Here is a 19,227-nt window from a genome sequence, read left to right as displayed (position 1 = left end):
TTTGAACGGAGGTGGGAGTGAACAAGTGGACAAACAAGACAACTGTAGCCAGCCACAGAAAACTTCGTTCAGCATGCACACAGCCTTTCTAGAAAAGAGTGGCCCGGCACGTATATAGGTGGCTATACCGCGCGCACCATTTGGCTGGCCGATTCGTGAATGGCACGAAAACTTGCTCAACTTTCAGTCCTCCTCGCTCCCGTTGGGGTTTTTGTTAACGTCGGTCTTTATCGTTTTCCATGGCGGACGCAAATCAAAACGACGGGTTTGTTTTTTCCTTTCCTTGCCCGCCTTTTTCTGATGGACGTGAGATATCCATTTCAACGGGAACTCGACAGTGTGTAAATAGTTTTAGAGATGTGGTCAAACAAAAGAGTGTTGAATAACAGACGACAATTGTTTTCTGGCTGGGCCAATGGCGAACGCTTTAAGTATCAACAAGCTTTTTCTTTTTTTTTCTAGGCCAATAAAATGTAGGTCAACGTCAGAGTGGTTTACAGTTTGAGTGTTTGAGAGTCTGTAGATATAATTTGAGATAACTTTATTTGGGTAGTTGGGTTAAGGTTTGGCTGGACGACCATTTTCGGACGATTGGACTGTGTTTATGCACAACAGAGTCACAATCGCCGTGAATTCTCTGGTGCCTCACGTCTCTGTCCGACGTGGTCCCACCCCCACCCCCCCTTTTTACGCTTTGGCATGTATTTGCATGTGTGAATGAAGGGATCCAGTGAACTCGGAGCTTATCCCTTGTGTGTTTGTGTGTGAATAGGAAACGGCGACTGATCAATTGCCCGTGTTTTATACAGCAGTTGCTCGAGTTGGTTCTTCACAATGAAAATTGTTAAGGGAAACACGATGGCATAATGTACAAGAACCCTGGACTTTTTTTAGTTTTTTTTTTCTTTTATTATTACGACGGTAGTTCATCAGTGCCGACTTGCCTCATGTATCCCCGTTCTCATTTGACTCTCTATTGATCTCCATTCTCGATATATCCTCAGGTTCGTTCGACATCAGACGAAATCATAGCGATTCGGATAGTTTCATTTTATGATACTCACCCAGCAGCTGACACATCTCTTGGCCAAATGAAATAGAAATAGGACCCGCAGTGAGTGTATAGCAGTGTTATACGGCAGCGCAAGCTGCATATACTACCGCCAGTCTACGTAGCTATATACTTTGGGCAATTCCTTTTTCATTTTCGGTTGGTTGTCGGACAGAACCCAATTTAATAATGCATCATCTGGTCAGTACGTTGTCGAGCTCGTAGATTCTTATATTTTATTCTCGGGTCCCGGAGTGTCTAAACTGTAACTGTTAGATACTCACATAATCCCGATCTGTCCAGTGGATGTCGAGCGCGGGTGAGAAAACCGCTTATTTGATCGTTTTTGAGCAGATTGGATTTTACTTGGGGGTCGATTTTTAAATAATATCGATACTATTTTATTAAGCAAAGCATAGCCAATTGTTAAACCTGTTTCAAATTTGTGAAATGTTTTCCTTGTTATTGTTTCTGAATATTGTTATTTCTCTTAACCTATTTTTTTTTAAATTTATTATTTATAGAGAAGCAGCATCCTGTTTGATTGGAGACATTCTCCTTTCTTCAAATCCCCTCTGTCCTCGTGTACGCCCATCTGAATGTGGGGGACGCCCTTTTTCCTATTCCGCCTGGTGGATTCAACTTTTAAACGGATGGATGAGCACTTGTGGATGGTTGGCCGTATTTCCCAGGCTTAAAGGTAGGGCAAATCTATCTCTATTCTTCCTTTTTTCACTTTTTGGTGGCGTCGGTTTAAATCGTTAGATAGTACGGAGTACGATTATTCCTGAGCTAGGCGCTTGACTGGAACTATTTTCTCTTGCCGTTTTTGGTTTTTCTCAGTACGTTTTCTTTAAATAACTTATTTGAAGACCGACTGCAGATCAGGCTTTGTTTTGTACCCAACAGCTCTGTCTGTGAATGTAAACAATCAAACTCGAAAACACTTCAGTTTAACACTTCCAACAAATTGCAAGTAGAAACTTTTATGACCAAGAGGGACCTGCCGTGCCGCCGCAACGGCACCTCCTCCCTTTATTCGACTAGCTACAGTGCTACACATGTCTGGTTCTAATATTATATTGTCTGGGTATTTCTAACTATTATAGGTATTCCCCCTAGTAACTAGAACCAAGTAGAACGTTGATAATAAGAAAGCCAGGAGAAAGAGCTCTATTAATTATTCGGCTATAATAATGCCCTGATGTACAATATTGGCTTTTTGGGGGAGGCGGGCTGTGTTTATACTCGTACAACAGCAGGGGGGGAATATCAACGGCAGTCTAGATACTACTCTACACTCTGATGACGAATATTACGAGCCTATTAATCGCACCCCAAATATAATACCACGTACAACATAAAAGAATTCCGAGCTTCAGTCGTCTTGCAGCTTCTACAGATACAATAAATGATACACACACACACACTGCACAGCAGTCCTGTAATAACAGCTAATTAGTGCCGGCTTCAGAAGAAACAAAACAATAAAAAGCGGTTATTTACACAGCGCGCCAAGAGGCTCCATAGAGAGTGATGTGTCGTGTATGGTGTCACAGGCTGTGCTGCCTTTTCTTCTTATCGATTTCGTCATTCTTGACTGATGTTATATTTGTAGAGGGCGATGGGGGGGGGGGCGGGTGAAACAATCACGGGAGCATCTTGGCCGGTCGCCGATTCCACTAAACGTCACACAGTGAATGTCTGACATATTTCTCTTTGGCCGTGGATGTTTATTGTAGACATCAACCAAGTCTATATACAACTATATGGCAGGCGTGTGTCTATCCTAAGGGGAAAAGAAGAAGAAGAAAAAAGAAATTTTTTTTTTCAAAAGTGACAGCCGCCGAAATGCTCCCTATAGTCATATCCGGTCTCGGTATAATAAATCGAGGAGGAAATATTGCGACTATATAGGCCCCGGCTCGGATGATCTTTTGCTCTTATATAGCTGGCCCATGCTGTGCTCCTCAAGTTCGACTTTTGTTTTTTGTTATTTTTCTGGGAAAAATGTCGGTGGCATTCAGCCAGCGCTGCCATCCTAATCCAACAAAATCACAAGTATACACAGTTTCTACGATATAGATAGTATGCTATTAGTTATAGTTCATTGTTCTCGTTGTCCTTTTATTATTATTTTACAGATCATTGAAATAATAATAATAAGGAAGGCCGCGCTGAGTTGTCGGAAATGATAGCTGTAGGGTTGCCAACTAAAAATAGAGTCGATAATGTGAAACTAGGAGCCTATATAACTCGGATTCATAAGGCGCCAGGATCTGGCAGAGAGAAAAAAATTATATTCCCTCGACTACCATTTCGTATCTAGGACGTCTCTCCATTAATGTTGTTAAAATGAAACGGAGAAATGCCCGGTTACATCTCCGCTCTTTCGCATATAAGTGTCTATTTTCAGCTGACATCATAAATCAAATTTCTCTTTTTTTTTTCCAAGAAAATTCTCTCGAAACTTTATTTTTAAAAAAAGATGAAACAGTCATTACCTATACACCTATGTTTTGGGAGGGAGGGGGTTTCGTATCCAGCTGGATGTCTCATCCAGCCAGCCAGCGATTATCTCACGGTTGGCTGGGCTCTATCAAGGTCAGATGCACACACACGTTGCCCAGGCATGAGAACTAGCCCATATAGTATATCTTGACAGAGCATAAAGGTACGGCTTGTACATGTTCCCCGCCAGCATTCGTGTCTGGTCCGTGATTCGGCAGCAGATCAATACCACCACTAGTCAAACTATTTTTGTTATCTATTGTCGGTCGTCTATACAGAACTACGAGAATAAAAAAAAACAGCCCAAAGCGTGCAGGGATAGTCTTGACAGTTTCTTCTCAACAATCTGCCAGTGGGGCCATCCGGCGTATGTATACAGTATGTGTGTGTGTACAGAACACAGCCCAGCCAGAGTGATCAGACGTGCAGAACTGCGCGACTCGACCTGAGAGTTACGCCAAAAGATTCCCGGAGCACGAATGCAACTCAAAGAGATGGAGACAGAGAATAAGATCTAGATAGATGTGTTGTGTGTGTCTCCTGTGGCCCCAGCAGCTTCGGTTTGGCCAAGCGAAATGAAGGATAGATTTTTCATGTGCGATATATACACATAGCAACATCCATGCAGCAAAAACATTTCTAAATATAGTTTGATGGTACGTATAAGACGTGAAACGAATAGGCATTACGTGATTCAGCAGAAGCAGTAGCAGCGCAACATGCACTCCGTCTTATTATGTATTTCGTGACCGAAAAATGATGACACTCTATTACGCAGTGATTCATCAAAGCCATTTGCTGCTCGGGCCCTACAGGCGGTTTGTGCGGAGAGGCCAACAGGCGAGAGTCGTCGTTGGTTTTTCTTTTTTGTATGGATATCGATGGATATTGTATTTCAGACCAGCAAGTAGATCTATATATGTAATCGCATTATAAGCCTTGTGAGAAGTTCTTGGCATCGCCCAACAGCAGCTAGTCACTCCCACACAACCCAAAAAGAACAACCTTGTTTCTTCTTCTTTCGTGGGAACGATAACGAAGAATAAATATCCCAGCAGATGTATAGGCGCTGGGCGCGAAATAACGGAGGCGAGAGCGGAAGGAAGTCGTGTGCACACCAACGCCGGCGCCGTTCTATATAACAAATCTTTTTCACCCATTCGCATCTAATGTGTCTATAGTTCTATAGTATACTCTCTATAGAGAGACTGCTTCCTATATGTGATCGGGAGCATATATACTAGCAGACGATCGATCTCTCGGCAGCCAGTCGATCACATTTGATGAACGCGGGCGGGAGCTTTTTTTTATTCGGAAAATGATCGGGGAGAGTACGATTATTAAGATCTAGCGGACTATATAGTATCAACAGTAAGCGTGGCTTTCTATGTATGTACAAAACATTTCACAGTCGGTTGGTTGAGGCAACTCAAAAGATATAGGCAATACTTCGACTTGATGGCGGTAGACGCAATTCGTCTCGGTGATGGAGAGAATGTTCTTCTTCATCGGCTCCTGGGGCAACTTGTCTGGGCTGATGAATGTTCGGCTGTGAATAGAAAAGCCATAAAGCTATTAATGTTGCGTCATGAACGAATTAAGAACGAACGTGACTGCTCGTTTCTTTTTTTGTAGGGCCATAAATAATATCGAATGAATGTGAAATATTTTATTAAAAATAAGGGATCAAAGAAAAATGAAATGGGGGGGAAAAACATTTATTTATTTTTTTTTAATCAAGACGATGAGCTATTTTAATCTAAAATGGTTGGCGGTCGTGAGAAGAGAATGGGCTCTGAGTCTGTCGAGAGCCGAAACTTTTTCCTTTTTTGTTTGTTTTATTTTTATTTTGCCTCGCATATTTTTAGAGAGAGAGAGAAGAGAGAGAGTTATAGTTAGTTCAAAGGTATACAGTCATGTATATAAAAGCACGTTGGTTTTCTTTGGTTCTTCATCCCAGCTGCTACTTATGATTCTGTCAATATAAAGTCACAGACTGGCTGAACTCGAGCAGAGTTCCCGCACAGTCCTCGAACAAGAGTTTCTCTCTCATCGTGCAGGATTTTCGTTTCTCCTTTTTTTATATTTTTTTAAAATAGAAAGAAAAAAAAAGTAAGAAATTCGCCGAAAAGCGTAACAGCGACATTTACAAGAGGGAGAGACTTTTTTTATCGTGAGAAGTGAATTTCTTCACAAGGCGAGAAACGTGAAACATTGATTATTGCATTTCCCGGACTCGTTGATTCGATTTCCATAAAATTTTTTCTAGAAAATATCGAGGCTATAAGAAGACCCTTTTGATAGTTTCTTTTCGCCCTTCTATCCAGCCCAATGCCTTTGATAGAAGTAATATATAAGGAAATAAGATTTTCGGCAGGGCAGGGGGGGGGGAATCTAATATTATTAGTCTATGAGCCCCTGTAAAATAACATCAAGTTTTCATTTCAGTGTAAAAGAAAAATATCGACATCAGCAATTGCGTCGCACCATATCGCACCAGGGTGATGGACAAAGACGAGCAAATCCAATACGCTCGCCTCGACTGGTGCAAGGTTCTTTTTCGTTATAGGAGGATCTTGAATAATAATGAGTAGACACTCTTCTCAACTCTCTGATGGGTATTGACCCGTTAACCATTATGATTCAATCGAGTTAGAAAAGGGATAGAAGAAAAATAAAGTCTTTGATGCAGAGTCTTTGTAATTGGTTATGTAATAATTGGTTTGCATTCCATGCCGCACTGTGTGACCCCTTTCTGTCGGCAACGCACCCAAATGGAAATGTCAACAGTTTTTATTGTCCAGGCTAATTTACACAGTCACTTGCGCATTATAACTGGTGCTATCGAAATCCCCTTGTTCTTAGACTCGACGAATAATTTTGCAAAGTAATTAGCAAATCTGATTGCCAAAGTGACGTGGTTAAAATTTTTTTTTAAGTGTGAAGGCGTAAATATCTAGTCTGTTAATTCAACGTTATGTGAGCAGACAAACAAAATATGACACAATTCAACCAAGACCACACCTTTATATTACCAAAGGGTACCAGGCCTTTGGGTTTAGTTTTCCATTGAACTAAAAATGTCAATTAAATTTCTATTTCAAGGTGTGGCTGCTGTGCGTGCATTGGTTGCCGCCCCCTTGATTCATAAATCCAGGCTGCCGAAAAACAAATTGGATTTAGGCCCGTCGCAACGCCAATTCTGATTAAAATCCCGGTTAATAAATACTAGTAGTTTAACAGAATATTATTTAGTTTACCAATAAGATTCCAAGTTAATCAGACCGTTTGAATAACCTATAGCGAACTTTGATGAATCGGCATCTATTTTATCAGCTAAAATCGATTGCAGCTGAATTAAGGAAGCCCCGAAGGAATAAAATTCAGCCAAAAATCATTTTTATGGATCGACGGGGGGTATTCAATTCAAGTTTTGGGTGCTCGATGCCCAGTGACTCGTCTGCTGTGAGGCGCGAATAACATTTTGGACGCTTGCCACCGGAATCGGTTGAATCCCCTCTCGCCATAGAAATGGTTAGTGTGTATACGACTGGGCTGTAGCCTGGAGGGCTGTTGGCCTGATGTACATACACTCGGCAAATGGACGAACCGATGGTGGTTCTGGCCAAGGCAATGCACCCAGCTATATCTTTTCTATAGACTATCATTAGACCAGTCAGTGTGCTGCCAGGGCTATTCACTTAGTCATGCAAGTTTCACATTCCGTTTGATGGCAAGTCGAATAACGGAGAGAGACTGGCGGCCAATAAAATCAAAATAGTTTAGATTCTCGTAAAAAATGGAGCGACTCGATATCGTACATATCCGCCATACACACACGGACAGTCGCCTTTTCATGGCGACCGCGTTTGTAAGTTGGGGGGGAGAAGAAAAAAAAAACACACTCAAGTGACTTCAAGTTACAAATTTATTTCTTATTTGATTACCATTTCCTGTGTTCAGCCGTTTCCGTAATATGGCACTACATCAATCGGTTTTACCCAACTGCTGTGAAAGGGGTTACATTATTTATAGCCCTGAAAAAGAGCCGATATTGAATCTAACCCTTTTATTGATATGCCCAGCAGCCTGTGTATTTGACCTATATCAAGTTTAACTTTTACAAAAGCGACTCCCACACACACACAGAGCCAGACACAATGGACGGAACGGAAATTGCACATAAACAATTGGAAAAAAGAGGGGGAAGTCGTAGCGGAAAGCAGCGAAATTCAATCGATATAGAAACAAAAGAAGATTTCCATGAAACATGGATCGACACAAGAGCATCAGCATCGAGATACAGCTCTTAAGGGCGAGTTGCGTTTCTGCTGCGCGTATACTGCACGAACGACTGTGTATAGCCTCCCTGCTCTCGTTTCCCGACGAGATGTAGTACTATCGATTGTTTCTTTTTTTCACGTCTACCTTTTCACCTTTTGCTTCAACTCACCGGGCACTATACCGTTTCGCCCTTTTCGACTAATAGACGATGAAAAATACACACCGTAACATCTACGGGGAGTAATGTCTCCTCTACGCATAAACTAGACGACATATCCGACGTCTTATTCTCCATTCGGATATCTTTTTATATATAATGCAGCGGCGACAAAGTGATTCTTTGAAGCCACTAAAGAGTGAAATTGAAGTTTGTCACGCGCACCTCGTCTGGAGAGCTGCAACTTCTTGAGACTCCTCATATAGTGCTAAACTTCATCACCTTTGCGCCCTTGTTTCGTTCGAACAACTTGTGCGTAGCCTTCTTGTATAATAAGTCTAGATGTATCCTTAGCTTGTTTTGGATTGCAGATTGAGTCTGCGACGAGCTACTAGTCCAATTGCGTTCAGAGTTTAAACTGCAAATTTTAGCATATTGTTTCAAGGGCTTCTCTTGTCGCATGTCACAGAGCAGTCAAACATTTCTTCACACATTGAAATTTCGCTCCTGTTATTGAAGCTCATTTCAAATGAAAGGAGCTTAGTTGGGTGTAGGTTCGTCACGAAATCTCCGATGAATAGGAGAAACATAATCCTTTTCGGTCCCGATGATTCCGCTTCACAGAACACTATTGAAATGGATTTTTCTTGGTAATTTCCCGAAGGGATTTAGGGCGAGGCATTTTGGGGTTGGTGGGGTTGGAGGAAAAAATGGAAACGAATGAAATTCGCCTGCTAAGCTCAATAGATGGCTTTGGAGATGAATGAAATTCGCCTGCCAAGCGCAATAGATGGCTTTGGAGATGATGAAATTCGCCTGCCAAGCGCAATAGATGGATTTTGAGTTTTCTTAAGTTACATAGAACTAATTGGGGAAAGAATTTTAAGGATTAATAATTACGGATAAAAATGTTCTGCTAACGTTTTTATGCCATAGCATTCCATTTGTCGTAATTATTAAATTATTTAAAAAATGAAAAAGAAATAAACGGCAGCCACAAATTCAACTTGGTAAAATAAAAACAAAGCAGACGACTTAATCTCATACCTTCTTCTTCTTTGACAACTTTTTTGAGATATCAAAATGACTAGAAGTTGCAGATGAGTGCACCGAAAAAGAAATCTATGTCATTTGACTTGGGTGCTCAAAAGAATCATTTACTGAGCACTCGGAGGTTGAAAAACTCATTGACGAACTGAGGACGTCAGCCCAACATCAGACAAACCAAACGGATATTCGTTTAGTGGAGAGAAACTGGCAAAGGTTTTCGTTCATTCTAGATCAATACCAAGAGCAACCACATTTGATCGATTCACACCTCGATGGACTACTCACTAAAATCATCAACATCATTCGAGAGGAAGTGCTGGATTATGAGGTGAAACATGTGGCCTTCCGATGCCTCTACTTTATATCGAAAGTCAGGGGCTACAAAGTTGTAGCAAGACATCTTCCTCATGAGGTAATGTACTATAGAGTTTCCCTGTGATCTAATAGTCTAAATCAAAATTCTTTCTAGACTGCCGATCTGGAGCCTTTGCTACATTACTTGGAAAACCAAGACCCTGGTGTGCAACTAAAATGGGAGACTCATTACGGCTTGCTTCTCTGGCTCAGCATTGTAGTTAAAATCCCATTCCACCTTCAGCGATTTGACACCAGTACTTCAGAGCCAATCATGGAAAGGTAAGAACAAAATTAAACAATATTGATGTCTTTTGAATTAAGATGATTAAAATTTCTTTCAGAATTCAGAATGTCTGTAAGAAATACCTGGCTGGGACAACAAAAGCTCAGGACATGGCCTTTTATGTATCGGCAATCTATCTTACAAGGCCTGATGTCAAAGATTCCTATCTACCGTGATTCATCAATTGGGCTCATGAGGTTTGCCCTTTTGTTTTCAACTTGAAAATAACTGTCAAGCTTACTGTTTTCATTTCCAACAGGCTCTTACCAAAGATAGTGCTCAGTTCAAAAAAGGAGTTCTTTCAACGTTGGCCGGCGTATTCAAACATGGGCAAAGAGAACAAATGATGGAGCATGCACATGCTGTGCTGCGTACCATCCTGGCGATTAAATTCCAACCGTCAGAATTGCTTATACAGTTAAGAAACCGCTGGTGAAGCTGACGCAGCGAATAGGTGAGCCCCTTTTTCGATTCATTTAGCTGGAAGTAATTAAAACGTTTCATGTATTTCTGAATGGCAGGTTTGATATTCTTGAAACCTCGAGTTGCGGGAGAGGAACAGACCTGGAGATACCAGACTTGGAGATACCAGCGGGGCAGCAGATCATTAGCTGCCAATCTGCAACAGAGCCAACCCGTTGAGACTAAAGCAGCTATTTCGGTGAATGATGAAGATGACCACGATTACGACGTGCCGGAAGAAATCGAAGAAGTACTTAACGAGATCCTGCAAGCGTGATGCCGCTTGTTATCTCTGCTGGGCTCTTGCCCGATCCTAAGACCCGTCTCTGCTCCAGCCATTCGTCCATCAGTTGGCTAAAGCCATAGTCATCACCACCGTGTTCGATCGTGAGGTCAACTGCTGACGGGCTGCCGCTTCTGCCTTCCAGGAACACGTCGGTCGACAGGGCACTTTTCCTCACGGCATCGACATTCTGACCACCTGCGATTAGTTCGCTTACGTAAAAATGCCTATCTCCAACTCAAGTGAGTTTCATTCTGTTTCAAATTCATTTCATTCTGATAACAATTCTCTTTTCTCTCCAGTCTTTTCGTGGCGCAATACGAAGAGTACCGGCCGCATCTCATCCAGCATTTAGTGGATCGTAAAGTCATCCATTGGGACACGGTTATTCGACAGCTAACATCTCAGGTATGGCATGGTGGTGCAATTGAACTTTGCTCATTTAACTTCAGTTGTTAATCAGAATTTTCGTTCAGGCCTTACATCAAATGACGTTCCTCGATCCGGAAAGTATGAAACTGATTCTTTCTACTCAGATCCTTCCTCGCTGCACAAATCCTGAACTTTATTTACGGCACAGAAGCATTTTGGCCAGTGGCAAAGTCATCAGCGCTCTTTGTCAAGTGGCAAAAGACCATCAACGTCGTCTGCCAGATGAACTTGGTCAGTTACCGCTGGTCATTTCTCACTGAATTATTTCTACAATGTTTTCACGATCCTTTAGGTGATGCCGCGATAGAATCCATTACCCAAACTTGTATCGACATCCTGGAGGAGCGTATCTGACGGAGTTTCGGCGGCGATCCAATGCGCATAGCCGTTTGCCATTTCATCCAAGATCTTAGTTCGGGGGGTTTCCCGTTGCTGGACGCTGTAGTCGACCGTTGGTTGAAGGCGTTACGAGAGTGTCTCGCTTCAGCCGATTCAAATGTCCAGCAATCGGCCATCAGCGCCGTCACCGCTTTCATTGGCGAATACTTCCGGCATCAGCCAGTGGAGAAACTCACTGCCTTGTTGAACCGTTTCCTACCCGAGGTGACGAGCAACAACCAACAGGCGAGAGTAGGAAACGCACTAGCCCTAGGCTCAATGCCTCGCTTCCTCCTCACCGTTTCCTTGCCGGAAGTCATCCAACAGTTGTGCACCTGCGCTCTCATCACCGACAAGACTCTCCAATGGGCCGAATCTCGAAAAAATGCTCTGACAGCTCTTTCTCTCGTCTGCACAACCGTTGGGATCGCCCCATCCAGTCCAGGTAAAATGACAGACGGCCTAATTTTCATTTATTTTGAGATGAGTCTCAATTTTATTTATTATTTCACAGGTGGGGTTGATCAAGTGACACTGGCCGGAATATTCCGCACATTTATCGACGGCCTTGAAGATTACACGGTGGATAGCCGTGGAGATATTGGAGCTATCGTCCGTGAATCCGCAATGTATTCTATTCAGGTTCCGTTTAGAATTCTTTTATTTCAAATAAAATAAATCGAAAGAAAACATTTGAATATTTCTACAGGTTGATTAGGTCAACACCTCGCAACCAGACCTACTTGAAGCTGACCTGATCCGCTCCGTATTGCATGCGGTGGCTAAACAATCGACGGAACAAGTCCGTCGTAACCGGTTGTTGGCCCCCAACTTCTTTTCTTCTCTCGTCTACTGGTACTTACAGAAAACAACTTAATTCTTAACTTTAATACCTCTAACGAATTTATGTTTGTTTTAGTGATCATACCATTCCTCACATTGAGCAGTTGGAAGAATTGCGTTCCATCATTCCACCGCCTCCGCTGGACATTTCGACCGAGAAGGAATGTTTCGATTTGTGGATGAAGATGATGCGACTCGACACTTACCGCAAAGCCGTCATCACCGGACTTGTTTCCAGCATCGGCAGTCTCACGGAGAGTTTCGTATGCATTTGCATTTATTAAACAACACCTCGAGTATTGCTTATGACCTAACTTGTTGTCTCGCAGGTTAAAAGTTCCAGCGCTTCATCAAAGCTCACCATTGCACGCTTCTAAATATTGTAAATGTGAGTTTGATTGAATGCGCCGTTTTTTTGTTTCTTTACACCTTTACTACAAAACCAGATTTTACACAAAAAAAAAGCCCTTCGGGAACCTCTCCAAGGAGCAAAGCGCATTGGTAGAAATTTATTCCACTTTCAGCGCTTGCTTTGACAGCTTTTGTATTTATTTATTTCATCTAAATATTCGCCACTTTTCATCGGTAGGTGGAGTTTCGTCGATTGTTTCTCTTCCACCAGATGGCACTACTAACAAAGAAATTGTGACGTTTGTGCAGTTTCAGCAACCTTCCTTGTTCCAAGGTTATCTAAATCTCTACGCTTGCACAGAAACTTTCTAGTAACTTTCGCTGCTCAGAAACTAAGACGGACTACCCTAAAATATTTGGGAAGCTTCGACGTTCGTGGCCAACAACAATCGGATATGATCTAAGTCATTAATGCAATCGATCTTAAAGGTAAAAATAGACCATTTTTTTCTCCAATCTTTCTTACACAGTTTACATGTATTGCTGGTACGACCAATCGTGTACTGTTATCTAATACCGTTTTCGCTACTACGTGCAAGAGAGATTAACTTACCTTTATCTGGCTCCCAGGATGAATGTGGACATCGATACACAAGTCGTTGTTTCCCTACCCGAATCCCCTAGCATTTTGTGCTCTGCCACAAAACTTTCAGAAAATCGAGATGATGGTCAGAAGACATCTGATGTTGTGCTGGAACTCAAGGAAATTCCATACGCAGACTGTGATATAAAAAATGATGATCCCCATGAAACAGATGGACTGCTGGATTCAGAGGGGGCTTGTGCCCTGATTGAAGAGAACCATGTTGAGATTTGCACAGATGAAGCAGATCTCAGCCAATTGTGCCATGAGTTGAAGAAGAAACGTGGATCCACTATTGATGTGGTCAACTGTGATGATACTACTGAATCAAGCAGTGATTCTGGTAGTGTGGATCAATTGTCTCTTAAGGGACTTACTGGAGGACATTTGATCAATCCCAAGAATGACGATGCAGAAGAAGCTACTATTGAAATTGAAGAAGACAGTGAAATGTTTGATTTCAGAGAGATTGCAGCTGGGGCGATGCGTCATGCTGAAGAATTAGTTCGACGGATGATGCTCACCGTCTCGTGGACTATTTGCCATTTTCACGCTTTGCCTAAATGGTTACAGGATAACGATTTTATCTGGCAGGGCTACCGACCACCACTACCATCTTTTTGGGATTGCATCAAAAGTATTTTCAGCATTCACACGGAAACTGGCAATATCTGGACCCATATGCTTGGTAACAACACCATCTTCTAATGTTTATAATAACTACAGTTTTTATGACCGAAATTTACTTTTGAATGCCATCAGGTTGCGTCGCCTTTCTGGGGGTTGGTGCATTTTTCCTGAGCTGTTCCGAGGAGGAGATACGCAACGAAGACAAAGTTGTCTTTTCGGCTTTTTTCACAGGAGCTTGCGTCTGCCTCGGTCTCTCAACCTGTTTCCACACGTTCCTTTGTCATTCAGAATGGGCTGGTCAATTGTTTAGCAAACTGGACTACGTCGGCATCGCTTTATTAATCATGGGCTCATTTGTCCCATGGCTTTACTACAGCTTTTACTGCGATTTTTGGCCTCGCATTGTCTACGTCTGCGTCGAGATTGTACTCGGTCTGTCATCGATCATCATTTCACTTTGGCCTCGATTCGGCGAGCCCAGATACAGATTCCTTCGAGCAGGTAGTTATCAAAGTTACGTAATTTTGTCTGTTGGTCTATACTTTCTTCTGTCACTTGCGCAGGCGTCTTTCTGAGCTTTGGACTGAGTGGAGTGATTCCTGCTGTACACTATTCAGTGCAAGAGGGATGGATCAAAGCCCTGAATCAGGCCTCGTTAGGCTGGCTTATCTTAATGGGTCTACTCTACATCATTGGAACCATGTTTTACGCCTTGCGGATCCCCGAACGCTTTTTTCCGGGAAAATTCGATATTTGGGTAAGAAAAATTTATTCGTATACCTTATACCGTAGCTTACACCTTTGGTGGTCTACTAATTACATTGTGGTTGGACTTGTAGTTTCAAAGCCACCAAATCTTCCACGTTTTCGTGGTTGCCGCAGCCTTCGTTCACTATCATGGGATTTCCGAAATGGCAATGCACAGGCTGACTATAGGTGAATGCCCGCCACTTGTCAGCGATTTCCGTATTTAGTTCAAACAACAATAATACATACAAGTGCGTCAAAACCAACCGTGGTTTAGTGTACCACTAAACTTCCTTTAAAACAAATGTAGAGCCGTTTTAAAAGGCAACATTTTCTCCGTTTGAGTAGCTCGTCATTGTCGTTCGAGAAACCGTCTCAACGTTTTTCCTTTTTTAGCCATTGCCATTAACTACTTAAAGCGTCAAGACGTGCATTGTCTTAATAAGATCTGATTCTATGGTGTTAGTATCTTTTAAAACGGCAACTCTGCATGGATTTTTGTACAAAGGGGATTTCAACGTTATTTTTTTCCCCTCTTTTTAAGATATTTGTTTAGCCTCTGGTTGGCGCTATTCGTGTTATTTTAGATCACCCATTATTGGTTAACCCAGCACGTAAAATTCACAACCCTCCCATTTCAGTTGGTAGTACCTCGGAATGGGACTTCCGACAGCAAATACCATATCTTTTAAGAGCATATGAAATATATATATACTATCAGAAATACATGTGTTGATTACGTGTCAAATCTTTGTATGCTCATTAAAAGGAAGAAAGAAAAAGAGAAACAAGGTTAACAATTCAAAGATATAGACTGGCAGCGAAGATGATGTCGCGTTTGATGAGCTTGATACCTTCGCTGAACTTGTTCTCCAACTCGGTATTTCCTATACTTTTAGATGCTTGCACCATTTGACGAAGTAATTCTTCTAACCGCCTCATACAACGAATGATGCTTCCTAATTTTGTCAAGTACAACACATAGTATTAGGATCAAATGGAGAAATTAATTAAAACATTCAAATCACCTTCGAAGAGATCAGTCATTTTGCAAATGTCACCGAATGAAGACCCGCGACACCAGGCAGCGACCAAATCCATCATGTAAGGCTTGAATTTCTCTACATACTCGTCTTCCTCCAGTTCCAGTTTAGCCTCAACTGACACCTTGGCGATCCTTCGGGCTAGATCCTGCATCTGCTTCAGAGGACCTGATAATGCTTCGGAAAGTTTGGGCATCTCGTTGGATTTTTCATCGCAGACGAAGCAGCTGAGTAGCGCAGCTGTTTGAGTCACATCGAGTGCATTGAACAGTCCGTTGAATATCATTTCGGTTAGCAACAGCTCATCGCCGCTAGACAATTCGCAAGCCACGCGACCTTTCAATTCAATAACGTCAGCCGCAGTGCAGTAGCCGAGACGGCGTAATACTCTTTTGCGGCATTTCAGCTCCGTCATTTGCAAAAGGGATTTGGCTTTCTTTAACTCGTCTTTGGCGTGTTTCAGTTGGGCAGCCAACTGTTGAATAAGAACAACAATACAACAACAGCACTTTAGCAGGACACTCTTAAATCACTTTACGATGAAATTTATACCCCTTGTTTGTCGTGGTAGAGTTGGCACAGGGTCTCGACTTTGGTATCGCGATGAAGTTGGTGGGCTGTCAAACGCTCCTCAAAAGCTCGTGAGCGCTGTACCATCTCTACAAAATCTTTGTCTTTAATGTGCATGTCCTTAACAGGGTCGAGGAGAGGAACACCTTGTGGGAAACGTCTGTGAACCTCCTACATTTCAATGAAATAGTTAGGAAAATAAACGAAATTTAGAACGACGACTCGTACCTGGATCCTTTTGTAGACTTCCATACGGTTGTCGAGTGGGCGAAGATCTTCATTGAAATAGAGACGGACAGAACTGATCTTTGTGATAAGATTAAGGAAACAAGGCACGACTCGCATTTCTCCCTCTTCTTTGGGCCCACAAGGTTTCAATGCAGAAACTACTTTACTCTCTGTGCTGGCTTTGGAGATGTACATAAGGACACTGACGACATAAGAACTGTCCAAATCCTTATTTTTACTGTCTTCTCCTTTTCCTACTAAATTTTCTTTCTTGTAATCGACAATGATTCCCCAGCCAAAGTCGTCACCCTTATTTTTGATCTGGAAATCAATATTGCAAAATAGTATTTAGAAAATAAGTTTTTAAAATAATAATTAAACTTACGTGAACCATACGCCCGGCTTGCAAGAAAGGAACGATGTACTGAGGTTTCACTAAATATTTATGGAGACCTTCGTTCAAGTTAGCCAGTTGCTGTCGGATTGTGTAATAGGAAGAAACATCCTCTTCTTGAGGAACAGAGAATTTTTTGAAATCCTTTTCCTTCTGTCTTACATCTGAATAAAACAGAAAAAAATAACTGCCAATCTGCCAAAAATAGTACAGGATTCAAGAGTCAAGATCAATTTTACTTACTCTCTACCAAATGCGGGATGGCAGCATATTGCTGAAACTGGAAAAACGAACGCTCCAGCATGTACTCTGGATTGATTTCTTCAACGCGCAACAAGTTTAGAACCATGTTGTATGTTAGATGGAATGCCGAGTTGAGAAGATCTGCTTGGCCTTTCACCAAATTGCGACCGACTGCAGGGCTCATTTTTTCGTCTATCATCAGGATAACGATACCTTTCTCGTCGAGACCACGTCGACCAGCACGACCAGACATTTGAATGTATTCTCCAGATGAAATCTATGAGGCCAACAACAACAAGAAACTTGTGATTATAAGAAAACGTAGGATAAAATTTATAAAATCTTACCCATCTATTTTCTTTGCCATCGAATTTGCGGGCGTTGGTGAAGAAAACAGTGCGAGCAGGCATGTTGAGACCCATAGCAAACGTCTCGGTTGCGAATAGGGCTTTGATAAGCCCTTCAGCAAAAAGGATTTCTACGGTTTCCTTCAAAATCGGTAGTAGACCTGATCAAAAAATAAGAAAATCATATTAGTGATACAAGAAATAAGATGAATTTTAACGCGTTACCTCCGTGATGAATACCAATTCCTCTTTTCAAAAGAGGGAGGACCTGTTCCACTTGTGGTAATTTCCTGTCTTCTTCCGACAGTACTTCCATGGCATTTTGAAAGACTTCACCCACTAACTTTTTCTCTTCATTTGAATTGAAATCCAATTTTGACATTTGTAATGCGTAAAATTCGCATTCTTTCTTGCTAAAGCTGAAAACAACGACAGGTGAAAAGTTCTTCTCCATAATCATTTTGATAATTTTGAAGCAGCTGGAACCGGCTTCACCACCTTTAATTCCACCACGTCGACCACGTTTATCGCCAGATGCAGCATCTCCAACCGTGTGCAGAACTGCCATTGCTTCATTAAAGTTATCTTCTCGAAATTGCCCCTGCAATGGAAGATAGTTATTTTTCAAGCTCAATTGAAATACATTTTTTCTTAAACGTATACCTTTTCGTCTACAACGAGATGAATACCTTCTCCGCCAGGGAAAATGTAGTGCTGGAGCGGAACTGGTCGATAATCGGTGTACACAACATGGCATGGCTGTTTGTGCAAATGACAAATCCATTCGGCAAACTGCCGTGCATTTGGGATCGTAGCCGAGAGAAAGACGAAATGAACATTGTCCGGTAGTAGAATAATTGTCTCTTCCCAGACGACACCACGCTCTTTGTCTCTCATGTAATGAATTTCGTCAAAAACCACCCATGCCACCTCACGCACGACTTCTGAGCCACGATACAACATACTCCTTAAAATCTGTAAAGAAAAAGGAGCTCAAAACTTTTTGTTGATTGAAAGAAAATGTCAAAAGAACTAACCTCAGTGGTCATAATTAAACAAGAGGCTGTTGGGTTGATAGTAACATCTCCAGTCATTAAACCTACATCTTTGAATTCTTCAGAAAATTCTCTGTACTTCTGATTACTTAAAGCTTTGATGGGAGTTGTGTAAATAACACGTTGTTTCTCTTTCAACGACATAGCAATGGCATATCTAAATAATACAAATATGATATTAGAATTACAACAGGAACTATATCAACAATAATTACTTACTCAGCAACAACAGTTTTGCCAGCTGATGTGTGGGCTGACACCAGCACTGATTGTGAATTCTGCAAACAGAGAATAGCTTCTTTCTGAAATGGATCTAAAACAAATGGATATTCCTTTGCTGGAGGCCCAGAGTATGGCCGCAATGGAGCATAGTCAGCATCAGGTGGAACAGCAACTTCATGGGTGCATTGTTCTATGGTATCAAGTGTGTGAATGGCTATTCTTGGTCCTGACATCAGTAGTTTTTCATCTACATTTTCATCTTCGTCAGTCTCCATTTTGGAAGTTTTTGCTTGAGGAGCATCATCATTATTGTCATTTTTGTTGATTGGACGCTTGAGACCACTAGATGAGGGCTTCTCAATGGATTCACTAAATTGTAATGAACAGCAGATGAGTATAGTAAAGATTGCTAACGTTAGTGAGTAGTGGTACCTTGTTTCTGGCTTCGTGACATTCTTTTTAGTTCCAATTAACGGTTTTGTTACAGTAGATTCCTCACTAAAAACACTGAAGAGATCGTCAATATTGTCCATTTTTGCCTAGTCCAGGATCTTTAAATTTTAAAACCTTGCTGAATGTACTAATTTAGCAAGAGAACAGAAAATGAAGTAAATTTTGGGACTGACATTAACGCCATGTGCTATGCTGAAAAAAAATTCGTCT

The 19,227-nt window shown here is 41.7% G+C and overlaps 4 protein-coding genes across 4 annotated transcripts in view; 3 read left to right on the top strand and 1 right to left on the bottom strand.

The window, feature by feature from the left end:
- The window catches only part of LOC124314893, a 15,001-nt gene extending 2,187 nt beyond the window's left edge, over nt 1–12,814 (top strand). The window contains exons 2-3 of the mRNA XM_046780311.1: nt 1,576–1,751; nt 12,681–12,814. Of these exons, the coding sequence (XP_046636267.1) occupies nt 1,576–1,751; nt 12,681–12,814 (310 nt within the window). The remainder of the gene's footprint in view (nt 1–1,575; nt 1,752–12,680) is intronic.
- LOC124314826 (LIM domain only protein 3-like) overlaps nt 1–19,227 on the top strand; it is a 347,499-nt gene that overhangs the window by 159,711 nt on the left and 168,561 nt on the right. The window lies entirely within an intron of this gene.
- LOC124314720 (adiponectin receptor protein-like) lies at nt 12,774–15,210 on the top strand. The gene is made up of 5 exons (XM_046780049.1): nt 12,774–12,931; nt 13,073–13,773; nt 13,848–14,216; nt 14,279–14,472; nt 14,555–15,210. The coding sequence occupies exons 2-5, from the start codon at nt 13,074–13,076 to the stop codon at nt 14,687–14,689; spliced, it is 1,398 nt and encodes a 465-aa protein (XP_046636005.1). The 5' UTR covers nt 12,774–12,931; nt 13,073; the 3' UTR covers nt 14,690–15,210.
- On the bottom strand, nt 15,199–19,227 carry LOC124314638 (exosome RNA helicase MTR4-like). Its single transcript, XM_046779892.1, has 12 exons — nt 18,997–19,227; nt 18,562–18,933; nt 18,325–18,499; nt 17,951–18,262; nt 17,513–17,888; nt 17,288–17,448; nt 16,941–17,217; nt 16,689–16,861; nt 16,304–16,624; nt 16,058–16,246; nt 15,491–15,980; nt 15,199–15,421 (listed from the first exon to the last, which is right to left on the bottom strand). The coding sequence occupies exons 1-12, from the start codon at nt 19,095–19,097 to the stop codon at nt 15,264–15,266; spliced, it is 3,105 nt and encodes a 1,034-aa protein (XP_046635848.1). The 5' UTR covers nt 19,098–19,227; the 3' UTR covers nt 15,199–15,263.

The sequence above is a fragment of the Daphnia pulicaria genome, chromosome 10, assembly GCF_021234035.1.
Source record: "Daphnia pulicaria isolate SC F1-1A chromosome 10, SC_F0-13Bv2, whole genome shotgun sequence".
NCBI lineage: Eukaryota > Metazoa > Arthropoda > Branchiopoda > Diplostraca > Daphniidae > Daphnia > Daphnia pulicaria.
Note: the sequence above shows the minus strand (reverse complement) of the source record. Positions and strands in the feature narration are given on the sequence as shown.

Excerpts from the sequence above, each read along its gene's own strand:
- LOC124314720 (XM_046780049.1), top strand. The coding sequence starts at position 13,074 with ATGAATGTGGACATCGATACACAAGTCGTTGTTTCCCTACCCGAATCC. Across the intron at positions 14,217-14,278 it reads ATACAGATTCCTTCGAGCAG|GCGTCTTTCTGAGCTTTGGA; the intron begins GTAGTTATCAAA and ends TCACTTGCGCAG. Across the intron at positions 14,473-14,554 it reads CGGGAAAATTCGATATTTGG|TTTCAAAGCCACCAAATCTT; the intron begins GTAAGAAAAATT and ends TTGGACTTGTAG.
- LOC124314638 (XM_046779892.1), bottom strand. The coding sequence starts at position 19,097 with ATGGACAATATTGACGATCTCTTCAGTGTTTTTAGTGAGGAATCTACT. Across the intron at positions 16,247-16,303 it reads AAGTCTACAAAAGGATCCAG|GAGGTTCACAGACGTTTCCC; the intron begins GTACGAGTCGTC and ends ATTGAAATGTAG. Across the intron at positions 15,422-15,490 it reads AATGACTGATCTCTTCGAAG|GAAGCATCATTCGTTGTATG; the intron begins GTGATTTGAATG and ends TGACAAAATTAG.